The 11,815-nt window shown below is 40.4% G+C and overlaps 2 protein-coding genes across 2 annotated transcripts; one reads left to right on the top strand and one right to left on the bottom strand.

Annotated features, from left to right (window-relative positions):
* Nucleotides 1–4,627: 4,627 nt before the first annotated feature.
* On the top strand, nt 4,628–6,432 carry LOC121177127 (claudin domain-containing protein 1-like). Its single transcript, XM_041031341.1, has 4 exons — nt 4,628–4,919; nt 5,412–5,519; nt 5,771–5,908; nt 6,212–6,432. Exons 1-4 carry the CDS (start codon nt 4,628–4,630, stop codon nt 6,430–6,432), a joined length of 759 nt encoding a protein of 252 aa, XP_040887275.1.
* A 2,137-nt stretch (nt 6,433–8,569) lies between these two features.
* LOC121177489 (N-acyl-aromatic-L-amino acid amidohydrolase (carboxylate-forming) B-like) lies at nt 8,570–11,434 on the bottom strand. Its single transcript, XM_041031817.1, has 6 exons — nt 11,181–11,434; nt 10,897–11,092; nt 10,674–10,767; nt 10,465–10,572; nt 10,215–10,327; nt 8,570–8,818 (listed from the first exon to the last, which is right to left on the bottom strand). Exons 1-6 carry the CDS (start codon nt 11,432–11,434, stop codon nt 8,570–8,572), a joined length of 1,014 nt encoding a protein of 337 aa, XP_040887751.1.
* Between the last annotated feature and the right edge of the window lie 381 nt (nt 11,435–11,815).

Raw genomic sequence — 11,815 nt, 5'->3', positions numbered from 1 at the left:
CAATGACAACACCTGTGCCAACAACAACAACAGCATCAACAACTGCCCCAACAACTTCTGCTGCTACAACGACATCTGCCCCAACAATTTCTATCGCTACAACAACACCTGCACAAACAACACCTGCCCCAACAACAACACCTCTAGAAACTACAACTCCTGTTCCAGCAACAGCAGTTGTACAAACAACGACACCTGCTCCAACAACAACATCTGTAGAAACTACAACTCCTGTTCCACCAACAACACCTGCTCCTGCAACAACTGCACAAACATCAACACCTGCAGCAATGACAGTCTCTACTCCAACAACAGCTGTGGCATCAACAGCTGCAACCACAACAACAGCATCAACAACAACAACTCCTGGTCTGACAGCAGCATCATCAGCAACCACACCCGCTTTGACAACAACACCTGCAGCAGCTACAACCGCTGTTACAATGACAACAACAGTTGTGCCAACAACAACACCATCAACAGCAGCACCTGCTTTATCAACACCTGCAGCAGCTGTTCTTCCTGGGGCTCCAACAAACAACGTTATAATGACAACAACAGCAATAACAACAACACCTGTTCCAACAATGACTACAGAGAATACAACAACCACCTTGGCTCCTGAACCGGTTTATACTGTCACTGCAGACTTGCCAGCTGAACCATTTACAGATGATCTTAATAACCGAAGCAGCAGTCGATTTAAAGATCTTGAGCAACGAGTTGTAGGGGCGGTGAGTACAATTTCACACTGAATACACACTTCATTTACTGTGTCACTGTTACACACGAGTGACTGGACAATGTTTTGGCTCAATTTTAGTTTTAGCTAAATTTGCATTTCTGTTTTGATTCATTTTAATTGTGCTTGAAAGTTACCAATGGTCTCAATTTTGCTTTCTTTTTGCAGTGTAATTTCATATACAGAAGGAGATTTAGTTCTCGGTTTAACCGGTGCTTTGTGAAAGAATTCAGGTAAAAAACATTTTCTAATAGTGGTTCACTAATTTTGGTTTTTTTTTTTTAACTTTCAGTGTTGTTGTTTTCAAATCTCACATTTGGGTAAAGTAACAGTTGTCTTATATTGTTATTTGACATTTCTCTCATTTGGTTTTATGATACAGGGCTGCTCCTCCAGGCCAAACAAGAGCAAACACAACTCAAGCAGAAATTGGTATTGCGTTCAATCCAACTAATAACACTGAAGAACTCCCACGGAACAGTGTCATAGCTGAAGTCTTAGTACAAGCTGTAAATACTTCCAGTGATATGTTAAACGTGACCATAAATGCTGGCACAATCACATTAACTGGTAAGTAAAAACAACACAATAGAATTTGTTGCTGCCATCAGTTTTTCTAAAATAACGTGCTGCTCATGCTCTGATTTTAAATGAGTTACCAGCAAAATTAAGACATGGAGACATCGAATACATTCATTAAGACAACTTCAACATTTTTTAGCGTTGGCTCAATCCATCCATTCAGCAGTGCCATGTGTCACAGTACTAGATATTGTCTTTGCTACCTTGTATACAGCTAGAATGCATGCTAATGTATATCATTTCTTATTGACAATTAAATTAGCAACTTCAGAAGTAAATTGTAAATGAAAACTAATATTTATTTACTCTCTAAAAAAATGTTTTACAGCTGGTCCAGTTGCAGATTCAGCTACAACTGCTACACCTACAACTGCCAATCTTACAAGTGCTTCACTTGCAACTGCCAACCCTACAACTGCTGCAACTACAACTGCCAACCCTACAACTGCTGCAACTACAACTGCCAGTTCCACCACTGCTGCAACTACCACTGCCAGTACTACAACTGCTGCAACTACCACTGCCAGTTCCACTACTGCTGCAACCACAACTGCCAGTCCTACAACTGTAGCAATCACAATTAGGCGGGTGACTTTCAGATCTGTTCTGGACACATTTACAAATGACTTGTGGGACACCACCTCAGCTGCTTTTCGAAACCGGGCCTCTATGATAAAGACACAGGCAAGTGTCCCCCTTAGAATTAAAAACCTGTGGGTACAGTTTATTGTATTATCTAGTGTATTGTTTTAAATGCTATAAACACATGTCATTAAATATCAGTAAGGTATAGGAAATAGGTACAGGAAATAATCCTTTCATTTCATCATCAGCTTGTTCCTACTTTTTTCTGTCCTTTAAGTTATGTAAGTGATGACAGACATCAGGAGGAACATTTCAAGACAAAATAAATTCACATCACAAAAAGACATAAGAAGTGTAAAGATATAAAGTGTTTTCTTCTTCCTATAGCTTGAGCCTTTGTTCCAAAAGGAATTCCCAACTTCCTTCAATTCACTGGACGTGGTGGCATTCAGGTAATTTGTTAACACTTTGTTACAGTTCGAGAATAGAGGCCAAAACCTGATGTTTCACACAGTATTTTTTTTACTCCTTCTGCAGAAATGGATCAGTCATCAATGACATGAACCTTAGATTCCAAAGCACATCTGTTCCTAATAACACTCAGATTGCGAGTGTTTTGCTCAATGCAACCGTCACCGGCTTTGATATCGAAGGCAGCTCCATCACTGTGAATGGCATACGTAAGAAATATTGAGATCTACTTGATTTAAAAAAAAAAACTTCAAAGTCTGCACATTTAGGTTATTTCTTAAACTAATGTTTTGATTTCTTTTTTCCTCATTTACAGCTTCAAGTGGAGTAAGCCACAACATAAGTCTCGTCACTGCATCCTTCCTGGTGCTGTTGTCATGGCTACTGTCAAGCCAACAGTAGCTGACTTCCCTAACATGACTGCCGTGTCTGGTATGAGAAAGGACTTCAGATTAATTCACTATCAAACTGAACTCTGCACTGATCACACAGATTGATGACAGTGGATGAGGTATGTCTGTCGAACTGAACACGCTTCTGTGTGAGAACGTCCAGCATGAAACAGGCAACTCTAAGCTCCTGGTCCACTGAATCATCACTGGAATAACAATATAACAACACTATGTTTTTCTGTAATCCTGGGACGTAAGAAAATAATTGCACTATCACATTATCACTGTAAAAATATATCTTACTTCTGTTCTAATATATCTTAGTACTGTTCTATAGCAATATTTAATTTAACGTCAGTTACTGTTGCTGTTTTCTTTTGTCCTGTTCACCAAACAAGTAAAACTACAAACTACAACCTTCAAGTCACATTCTCCATATACTGACTTAGCTTTATTCTAAAACAGGCAGGTTGTGGAATCTGAATGTGTCAGTCTTCTAACAAAGATACATCTTTTTTAATTTGTACAAGCAAAATATTGTTCAAAGGAAAGATTATTCAAAATGGCATTATTTTACTTTGAAATTCAGATTATCTAAACCTTTCTGTTGTCTCCAAATGAGTGGTAAATTAATTTTCAGGCTTCACTTCATAACATTGCATCGTATAATATGGCATAGAGACTGAACAGAGAGCATATTTTAAAGGGTACAAGTGCCTTAAATGAAGAAACACATGCAGGTCATAGTGTGCTTCACATTCCAACCCTCTAGTTTTATCAAAGGTCATGGTGCACATGATATATGTGTAAAAACTGCAGTGTCAGTTTTCTAATTTATCTAATTTAAGTCTATTCATGTAATTGTGCTTAACTTTATTCTGTCAGATTTCTTGTGTTTTTTTCCATTTCTGTCAGAAACTTTACAATGATCAGAATATAAAATCTTTGAAGCTGAAATTGAAATTGTCTCCCGTGTGGTCTTTTGCAAATTTGGTGGATAAAGGGGATCAGGGTGTCTGTTACACTTTAATACCTGTGTGAAGTTAGCAAACACTAGCTGACAGTTATACTAGACAAAGCGCATCTGCAGCAGAAAACCACTATAGCTATCACTGATCCTTCACATATGTTCTGGGAGTTTTCCCACTAGAATTCCTGGCAGCAAAGAGAAGGTTTTAAAACAATATTAGAACAACACCAAGAAATTTTAGTTATTTTCAGTGTTGAAAATGTTGACCATGGTCTCAAATGATTATAATGATGATAACACTATAAATTTATTTTCAATTTATTTACTGCCCTCCTAGTAACGACGATGGAATAGATGATGCACACGCTGCTGATCGGCGGAACCGGAAGAGGAAAACACATGGATTAGTATGTTTACAACTCCTATCGTCCTGGATGCAGCCGGCATCACCCTGCTGTCCAAAACATACCCATGCAATTTGCATTTTCCAAGCTGCTGCTGCTGCCTCGGACATAACGTATGTTATAACACAGGCCCGTTTTAAATTCGTTGCTGAGGACTAGGGGCTGTTATTGCCGTCTATAGCTGTGTGAGATCTGTCGCAGCGTCGGGCCACCCACCATCTGTGGAAGTGGGACAAGGGAACAGATGGCGCATCCAAGCCGGGCTGCAGGGCTGCTGACGCTGACTGTTATGCACTGAAGATGAGTGTAAGTCAGTAAGATAAAAGCCCGTCTTTGGCTGTTGCACTGTATCTTTAGCAGACTCGGCGATGCCAGAGTGGCTCGGATAAGGGTGAGTGACAGGAAGCATCGCAGATTGATCATATTGATGCGCGACGATTGACCGCTGGCATCAACTTAATCCCCTTTGACGCGGTGAACAATGGTTGACAACCGCTACGCCACAGCTCTGGTCATCGCCTGTGTGCTAAGCATACTGGCCACCGTGTATCTGTCGGTGGCCATCGGGACGCAGCACTGGTACCAGTACAGCAGCCCCACCGTGCGCGGAGAGGCCAACGTGTCCGAGCTGCGCTCGCTGTATGAGGAGTTCATGGACGGAGAGTTTGATGAGAAAACTTACAGCGACACCCTGTTCCGCCTCAACGGGACTGTGGGCCTCTGGTGGCGGTGTGTGCTCGTTCCGGCCAACGCTCACTGGTACAAGGAGCCAGGTAAGTTTATACAACTGACCGCACCTGCACAACGTTGTCCAATGTAACTCCAACAAAGAGGTGAGTCATTAGTTTTGTAACCCTGAAGCTTAACACGCTAGAGCTGCCGTCCAATTATGAGCCCCACCTTGTCTGTGGATGTCACAGGTGTGGCTCATTCTGCAACCGGCAGGTGGGAATTAATCAGCCTTTGATTATGCGTTGTATATTTCCTTTTAATACCACTTGAGTCACTGATCAAGGCATCAAATGTTCTGAAAAACAAATACCCGACTATCTTTTAAAGACCTGGATAAATTTAATCATTTTAAGTACAATACTATATTTGTGTATTTTACTCCATTTATACAACATATAAATAAAGAGTGTGAAATTAAAAGCAACCAGTTTCCCCATGGAATGTGAAAAAAGATTGAAACAAAGTTTATTCATGTACAAAACATACAAATACATGCTCAGACACTGGTTCTTTAAAAAAATAACCTCTTTCAGATGCCAAAATGGCGCTGGAGTGTCGAAGCTTCACTCTACCTCAGCAGTTTGTTCCCAAGTACAAAGAACCAGGGAACCACAACAGTGGAGAGGACATGCTGCGCACATGTAAGTTCACTCACTACAAGTTCACTCATATTTAAATGGTATAAGTTGCTTGAAGCTGTGAGCTGTAAACTTGAACCAGATTCAGCTTCTTCTCTACGTAGTGCATTAATTATGACCAATATGTGATGCTGAATGATACATTGTCCCCAGTCAGGACACTGTCCTCTGTCTCACAACAGAAGGTGAGTAAATGAAGGCCTCAGTTACTGGGATGTTCACTGACTCATTCCTTCCTGTGTCTGCATGTTTAGACCTGTGGAGGTGCCAGTTTCTGCTGCCATTGGTGTCTCTGGGCCTGGTGGTGTTGGCAGGCCTGACTGGGTTCTGTGCCTGCCTCTGCCGAAGCCTCACCCCCACCCTGGGCATTGGAGTACTTCACCTGCTGGCTGGTAAGACATGTTCAGCCACTTACTTGTGACTGCCAGGTTTTCATATTTGTCATCAAAGCGTTAAATTAGGGAGTTAACAACAGCCTGAGGAAAGTAACTTACCTTGACCTGCATCAGAAAAGAAAAACAGAAACAAAGGTGGTTTTGTTTCAGCTACAGCAGCCAGAAATGACATTTTAAAAATGTATATGAAACATCAAACACAAAAATTTCTGCATAATACCTGAAAATCTGGTTAGCCAGGAAATCCTATCACAGCTGAATTCGTCTCTCCTTAACACCCCCTCATCGTGTGCCCTGCAGGTCTCTGCACCTTAGCCACAGTGTGCTGCTACCTGGCAGGGATGGACCTGCTCCACAGGGTGTCCATGCTGCCTGATAAGGTGGACGGCTCTCTGGGCTGGTCCCTCTACTTGGCCCTCATTTCCTCACCGCTCCATATGATGGCCGCCGCGCTGCTGGTGTGGGCGGCTCGCAGCCACAGTCAGAACTACTACCGCATGACTGCGTACCGAGTGGCATAGACTTGAGATCTCTGCCGTGTTTAAATTCATACCCCACTCTGACACCAAGATGCATTTTATAATGATCTCAGAGGAATAGGATGTGGGTTAATCTGTGCGTTTTGCCCTCTGATGGATTAAAGTGCATGTACTCTATAATGATGACCCTATCTGCTGCATTAAAAGATTTGATTTTTATCTCTCGAGGGGTTATGGAATTGGTTTGAAAAAGGTCAACCAGAAAAAAGTGAATATTACAGCATATGTTTGGTTCAGAGTAACAGCAAGCTGAGAAGCATTAGCTGTGTCCCAGTTTCATACTACACATTGATTCAATAAAATATTTAGTGCATTTTCATCCAAGAAATAACTATATCAAAGGATAATTGTGGTTTATTTTCATAGTTTTGGCCACCACCTCTGTGGGTAATAGTAAGACTACACTTTCAAATGAATTGCAGATAATTGGCAATGCAGCAACATCACTTAAAAATAATTTTGACAGGACAAGAAACATGAAGCTTAACATGATCAGAGCCATTTTAAACAAATCCCCACGTTAGACAAACTTATTTGGATGAGAAAACAAAAGTAAATGATTTACCCAAACAGGTTCAGCTTTGACCTGTTGTTGCATTTTTCTTGTGCAATGAGGGACACTTCATATGTGCTCTCTTTCAGTTTTGCTTCAGTTTCCCACAGTGCCATTGAGGCAGTCTCTTGCCCTGTCAGATTTGATTATAGGGATGTTGGATGAACCATTTGCTGCGTGTCATTCCCCTTCACTCTCTTCCAGTGTTTTCTGTCCTTCTACACTTTCACTTTCTAATGAAAGAATTAAAATATCCGAAAAATAACTGTGTATCTAATAACTTTGTATGATTTCCAGCCACTAAGAAAAGCAGTATACTGTATGTACAGCAGTGCATGACGTGTAGTATTCTATGTGGTATTGAACTGGGACACACCGGCTGTTTCACTGACCTCTTCTGGTTGAAATTTTTAAACCTGTTGAACATCTGCTCACACGCAGAATGAGAGCTGGGTGCGGTGACATTCTCCCTTTGTTGCACTTAGGAAAACACTCGGGGGGTAACGTTCAGGACACACCCTGAGTATGTCTGTGCAGCACAGCACCATGACAGATACCTTAAGATATTTATTGACTTTCGACTTAAGTGACATTTATTTATTTATGGCAATGCTTAAGGCCAGACCGTGTTTATGATTATTGTTTTCTTTGATATTTTCATTAATATTTTTAATGTTTTGATTGATTTTGTAGACTTTTGTAGAAAACTCGAAAAATGTCATGATGTATAACATTGTAGTAATTCTTCAACATTTTGTGTTTTGTTTTGTTGACCTCATATGCTCATATACATTGATTTCCACATTCTTTTTGTGAATTTAGTTATGTTTATTGTTATTTATTTGGTTTATATTGTTCCTCTATTTTTTTTTTATTAATTCCTTTTTGCTATCACCATTATGGACAAAAACAAACAAATGAACTAAATCAACAGGATTTAAGGGAAATAGGGTTTCCCTGTTAGGCATTATGAATGTACTTCAAAGGCCATATTAAGCTACAGTATTGCTTTGCACTTAAATTATTTTTGAACATATCCTGACTAGTGCTGTAGTGCTTCGTAGTGAATTTCTATTTTTTGAGAATGTAAATGTCCCACTAATTAAAATACATTTAGAAAAAACAACACTGTTATTACCCTTTAAAACATGCTATATGTGTCCATAAATATATAGAGTAACAACACTCACAAGGTTTCATGAAATGTATGAATGTTTGTGAAATAATGCATAATGTGTTGTCTGATTATGGTCTGATTAATCAGATCGTATTTGACATATTGAGCCTTTCAGCACAAGAAATTGCTCTCTCCCTTGTATCCACAGGAGCGTAAATATATCAGCTGTATGACTGTGCTTTTGTGAATCTACAGTGAATGTGTTGTTCATTCTCCAGTTGTGAGCTGAAACAGTCAGTAATTGTACACTTAAATATTGTGTGTGAGTGTATGCAAGTGCGGACATGCAGTGGTGCGTGTTCCAAGCAACTGCTGTCGTTTCAATAAAAGCATTTTTTAAAATTTATTTCACAGTCACATCAGTGTCGTTGTGTTTTAAAGGCCCACCCTCACTCCTCTTCTTCTTCCGACGTAAATCTCTGTTCGTCAGCTTGCTGCTCCTGCTCTGTCTGCACCCGGATTGCAGGGATCATCACGTGCCTCTTTCTTGCCAGGGAGAGAGCGATGCCCTTCTCGTAATAAGCACATTCATTGATAAAGAAAGGATAAAGAGGTTCAGTGCCTTTATACCTCAGTGTTTCACCTGAGAAAGTCTGGAACAGCGCATCTTCAGGGTAGAGCAGGCAGAAGTCTCGGTCCTGTTGGGGAAAGGCAGACAAATAGGCTGATAAAGAACAACACCTGTTAGCTTTAAAATTTCTAAGGCAATATCCACTATTATATGTGAGGTTTTGTATCTTCTTTCTTTTCACAATGAACGTTATCAGGATGTTGCAGCAATTTGGTGTCGCTCCATCAAGTCTTAAAGACTTGTTTTTCTATGCGGGTAAGCAGCCATTTTAAAATCAGAAAAAAAAAAATCATGTTCATAATGGTCACGAGGTGCTTCATGGTTGTGTTTACTGATTTATAATCATGGCAGAAGACAAACTGTAGATACACTCCTCCCTAACTGACATGGTTGCTGCCAAAAAGTACAATCTTAAAATTTGTCTTACCTTAATCAGTACCTGTCAGGTAGTTTCAACAGAAACTTGCATTGTGATAATCACAATGCTGGTTATTTATAGTGAGCCTACTTGTTGCACAAGTCATGAACAAGGACAAGGCTTTATTATCAGGCACTATCATCATAGTTACCAGTACCCTACACGTTCAGTAGTAGAAGCAGGTGGACAAAGCAAAAACTTTGGACAAAGGAAAAAAATTTAAACACTTTAATTAATGGGTTGGTAACGTCGACATAATTTTTAAGGACGTTTCCTTGAAAGCATTGTGTAATTGGGCATTGTAGAGAAAATGGGAATTTTCATGAAAGAAAAGCTCAGTTTAAACTTCAGTAAATATTCATTTACTTTTAAAAAATACTCTCCAGCTTACACTAGGAGTTAAATTCGCAATAAAATAATTACAAATGTACCAACTCAGCATCTTATTCTGTGGTCTCTCTAATTAATATCAAATTTCATCCTGAATGACCCATAAAATTATTCATAAATTAAAAGACCTGCGAGATAGATGCCGATGATTTGATGAGTCATCCTTTAAGAAAAGTTTCCCACATAATCGAGTTTCTGGTTAAAGAAAGTTGGATGCATTTAACCCACTCTGTAAATGAACAGCTGTTTGATAACAGTAGATTTGTAATGGTATGAAAACCATGTTGTAGACGTCACGGTTGCTTATTGGTATGAAAACATTTCACAGGAAGAGGCCCCACCCTGTGTTGTGACTAATCCTGCATAAGATTTTAATGTGTTATGTACAACGGGCGAGGTCACATCCAGACATTGTATAGGACACCTTTTAATAAAAGTTTATTATTTTTATTTGGCTAAAAAGCCTTGCTTCTTTTGTGGTCAAGTAAAGCTGTCCTGTTCTTTATTGTCGGGTAGTTTACGTTCATTTTGTTTGTTGTTTTATCCACTCCCTGGTTAATCCAAACTTACATAACTGGGCTCAGTAGCATTTAAATCTGACAAAGGGCAGTCTGGTCTTTAAATACCAAAGCTACAAATACGTTTCAGACTGTACCTGGAGTTGAGGATGAATGGCTGCTGTGATGTTGTGAGTCTCACAGTCTCGTGGGTAGTCAAGGTGTTTAACCAGGGTGAACACGTCCACAAATCCTCCTTCAAAAATAGTACCTGAAGAGAAAGGCAGAACAAGCTAAAGAGGCCCTAAGGATGTTCAATGAGGGTTTAAAAAAATTCACGAGAAAGTTTACAACACATTTTGGAGTCAAAATGAAAATGCTCCGTTGGTAACCTCTGTTTAATTATACCTGAGTTGAAGAAACGGACCCAGTCGAGCACATGCTGCACGCCAGCTTTCATCGTTGTATAGATGTTTGACCTAACAACACCGTGGGGCTGAGGGCCGATCTCCATGGCTGCCAAAAAAAAACAACGGATTTTAGATGGCAAACATCAGAAACGATTCGACCTTTTTGTCCTTCAAATAAGTAGTTTGTAGTGAAAATGAAAATCTTACCAAAACCATGTTTTCCCACTGAATCAAGAGAATATGATTCTTTACTGGAGACATCAAAATGGATGTACCTCATTGGTATATCCGGCATCTGCCTCTGAAAAAGACATATCAGACTTAACTTTTCCAGCATTATCACTTTTCATGTAACCGACTTCTGGAAAGTTTCTGAAATGTGCCGTAGGAATCAATTTGACTTCTGTGCATATTAAGTGTTTTGACTTGCCTGAAGGTGTCTGAATATATGCAGGCAGATCCAGTCACAGTCAGAGTACGCAATAAGACACAGGCCCATGTTGGAAGTGGTGTTGTGGAGGTCACAAATAAGATCCACCGCCTCGGGACTGCCTTTGGGGCCCAGCATCGCGTTCAGTTCTCGGGACCTGATCATCTCGTAGGGAGCCATGTCTGACATGGGTCCACTGGGAAACAAGAGATACAAAAAAGAAAACTCATCATCATCAGAACTATAAACATAAGCATCCTCATCACCTCTCACTGCCGCCTTACTTCAGGGCGGCGTGGGTGAAGCAGCGGTTCAGGTCAGTGTCGATGTATCTCCTGCACTGCTGCATGGCCCGTGGGTTTGACAGCACCATCAGCACTGACACAGCCTCCTCTTCCTCCTCCTCCTTCATCACCTTCTTCTTCGCTTTCAGCAGCTCTCTCACCAAGTACACACCAGACAGCTCGTTGCCATGGGTACCGCCGCACACAGCGACTCGGGACAACCTTGGTAAACACACCACCTCGTCTACTTCCATCAGAGACTGAGAGCAGGCAGAGACACAGGGGGAAAATGTGCAAGAAATTTAGGACGTTTGCAACTTGTCTATGTCGCATTTCAGTCCTCATGCATTATACAGTATTATTCATCCAGTTTTGAGCAGATCACATGCACAGATTGAGTTGCATTTTCTCCATTAACAAACTATTTGTATCTATTTTTATTCAGTGTGCATCAGTGTCAAATGATGTCAAACCACAAATTTGATTCCCTCTTGTTCCACTCAGTGGGAGGTATCAGTTAAGCCAGTGCTGACGTCACTGCCTACACTGTAGACAACACTGCAACATAAAGCAGAGATACTGATTTGTGAAACCTTACCTCGCTTTTCTGGCTTGCTGAATTGTAAAGGGGCAGT

This window comes from Toxotes jaculatrix, chromosome 23, assembly GCF_017976425.1.
Source record: "Toxotes jaculatrix isolate fToxJac2 chromosome 23, fToxJac2.pri, whole genome shotgun sequence".
NCBI lineage: Eukaryota > Metazoa > Chordata > Actinopteri > Toxotidae > Toxotes > Toxotes jaculatrix.
Note: the sequence above shows the minus strand (reverse complement) of the source record. Positions and strands in the feature narration are given on the sequence as shown.

Bases quoted from the DNA above. Each gene is read 5' to 3' on its own strand.
- LOC121177127 (XM_041031341.1), top strand. From the start codon at position 4,628: ATGGTTGACAACCGCTACGCCACAGCTCTGGTCATCGCCTGTGTGCTA. The intron at 5,520-5,770 runs GTAAGTTCACTC...CTGCATGTTTAG, and splicing joins AGAGGACATGCTGCGCACAT to ACCTGTGGAGGTGCCAGTTT. The intron at 5,909-6,211 runs GTAAGACATGTT...TGTGCCCTGCAG, and splicing joins AGTACTTCACCTGCTGGCTG to GTCTCTGCACCTTAGCCACA.
- LOC121177489 (XM_041031817.1), bottom strand. From the start codon at position 11,434: ATGGAAGTAGACGAGGTGGTGTGTTTACCAAGGTTGTCCCGAGTCGCT. The intron at 10,573-10,673 runs GTAAGATTTTCA...TTTTTTTGGCAG, and splicing joins AGTGGGAAAACATGGTTTTG to CCATGGAGATCGGCCCTCAG. The intron at 10,328-10,464 runs GTATAATTAAAC...CTTTCTCTTCAG, and splicing joins GGTCCGTTTCTTCAACTCAG to GTACTATTTTTGAAGGAGGA.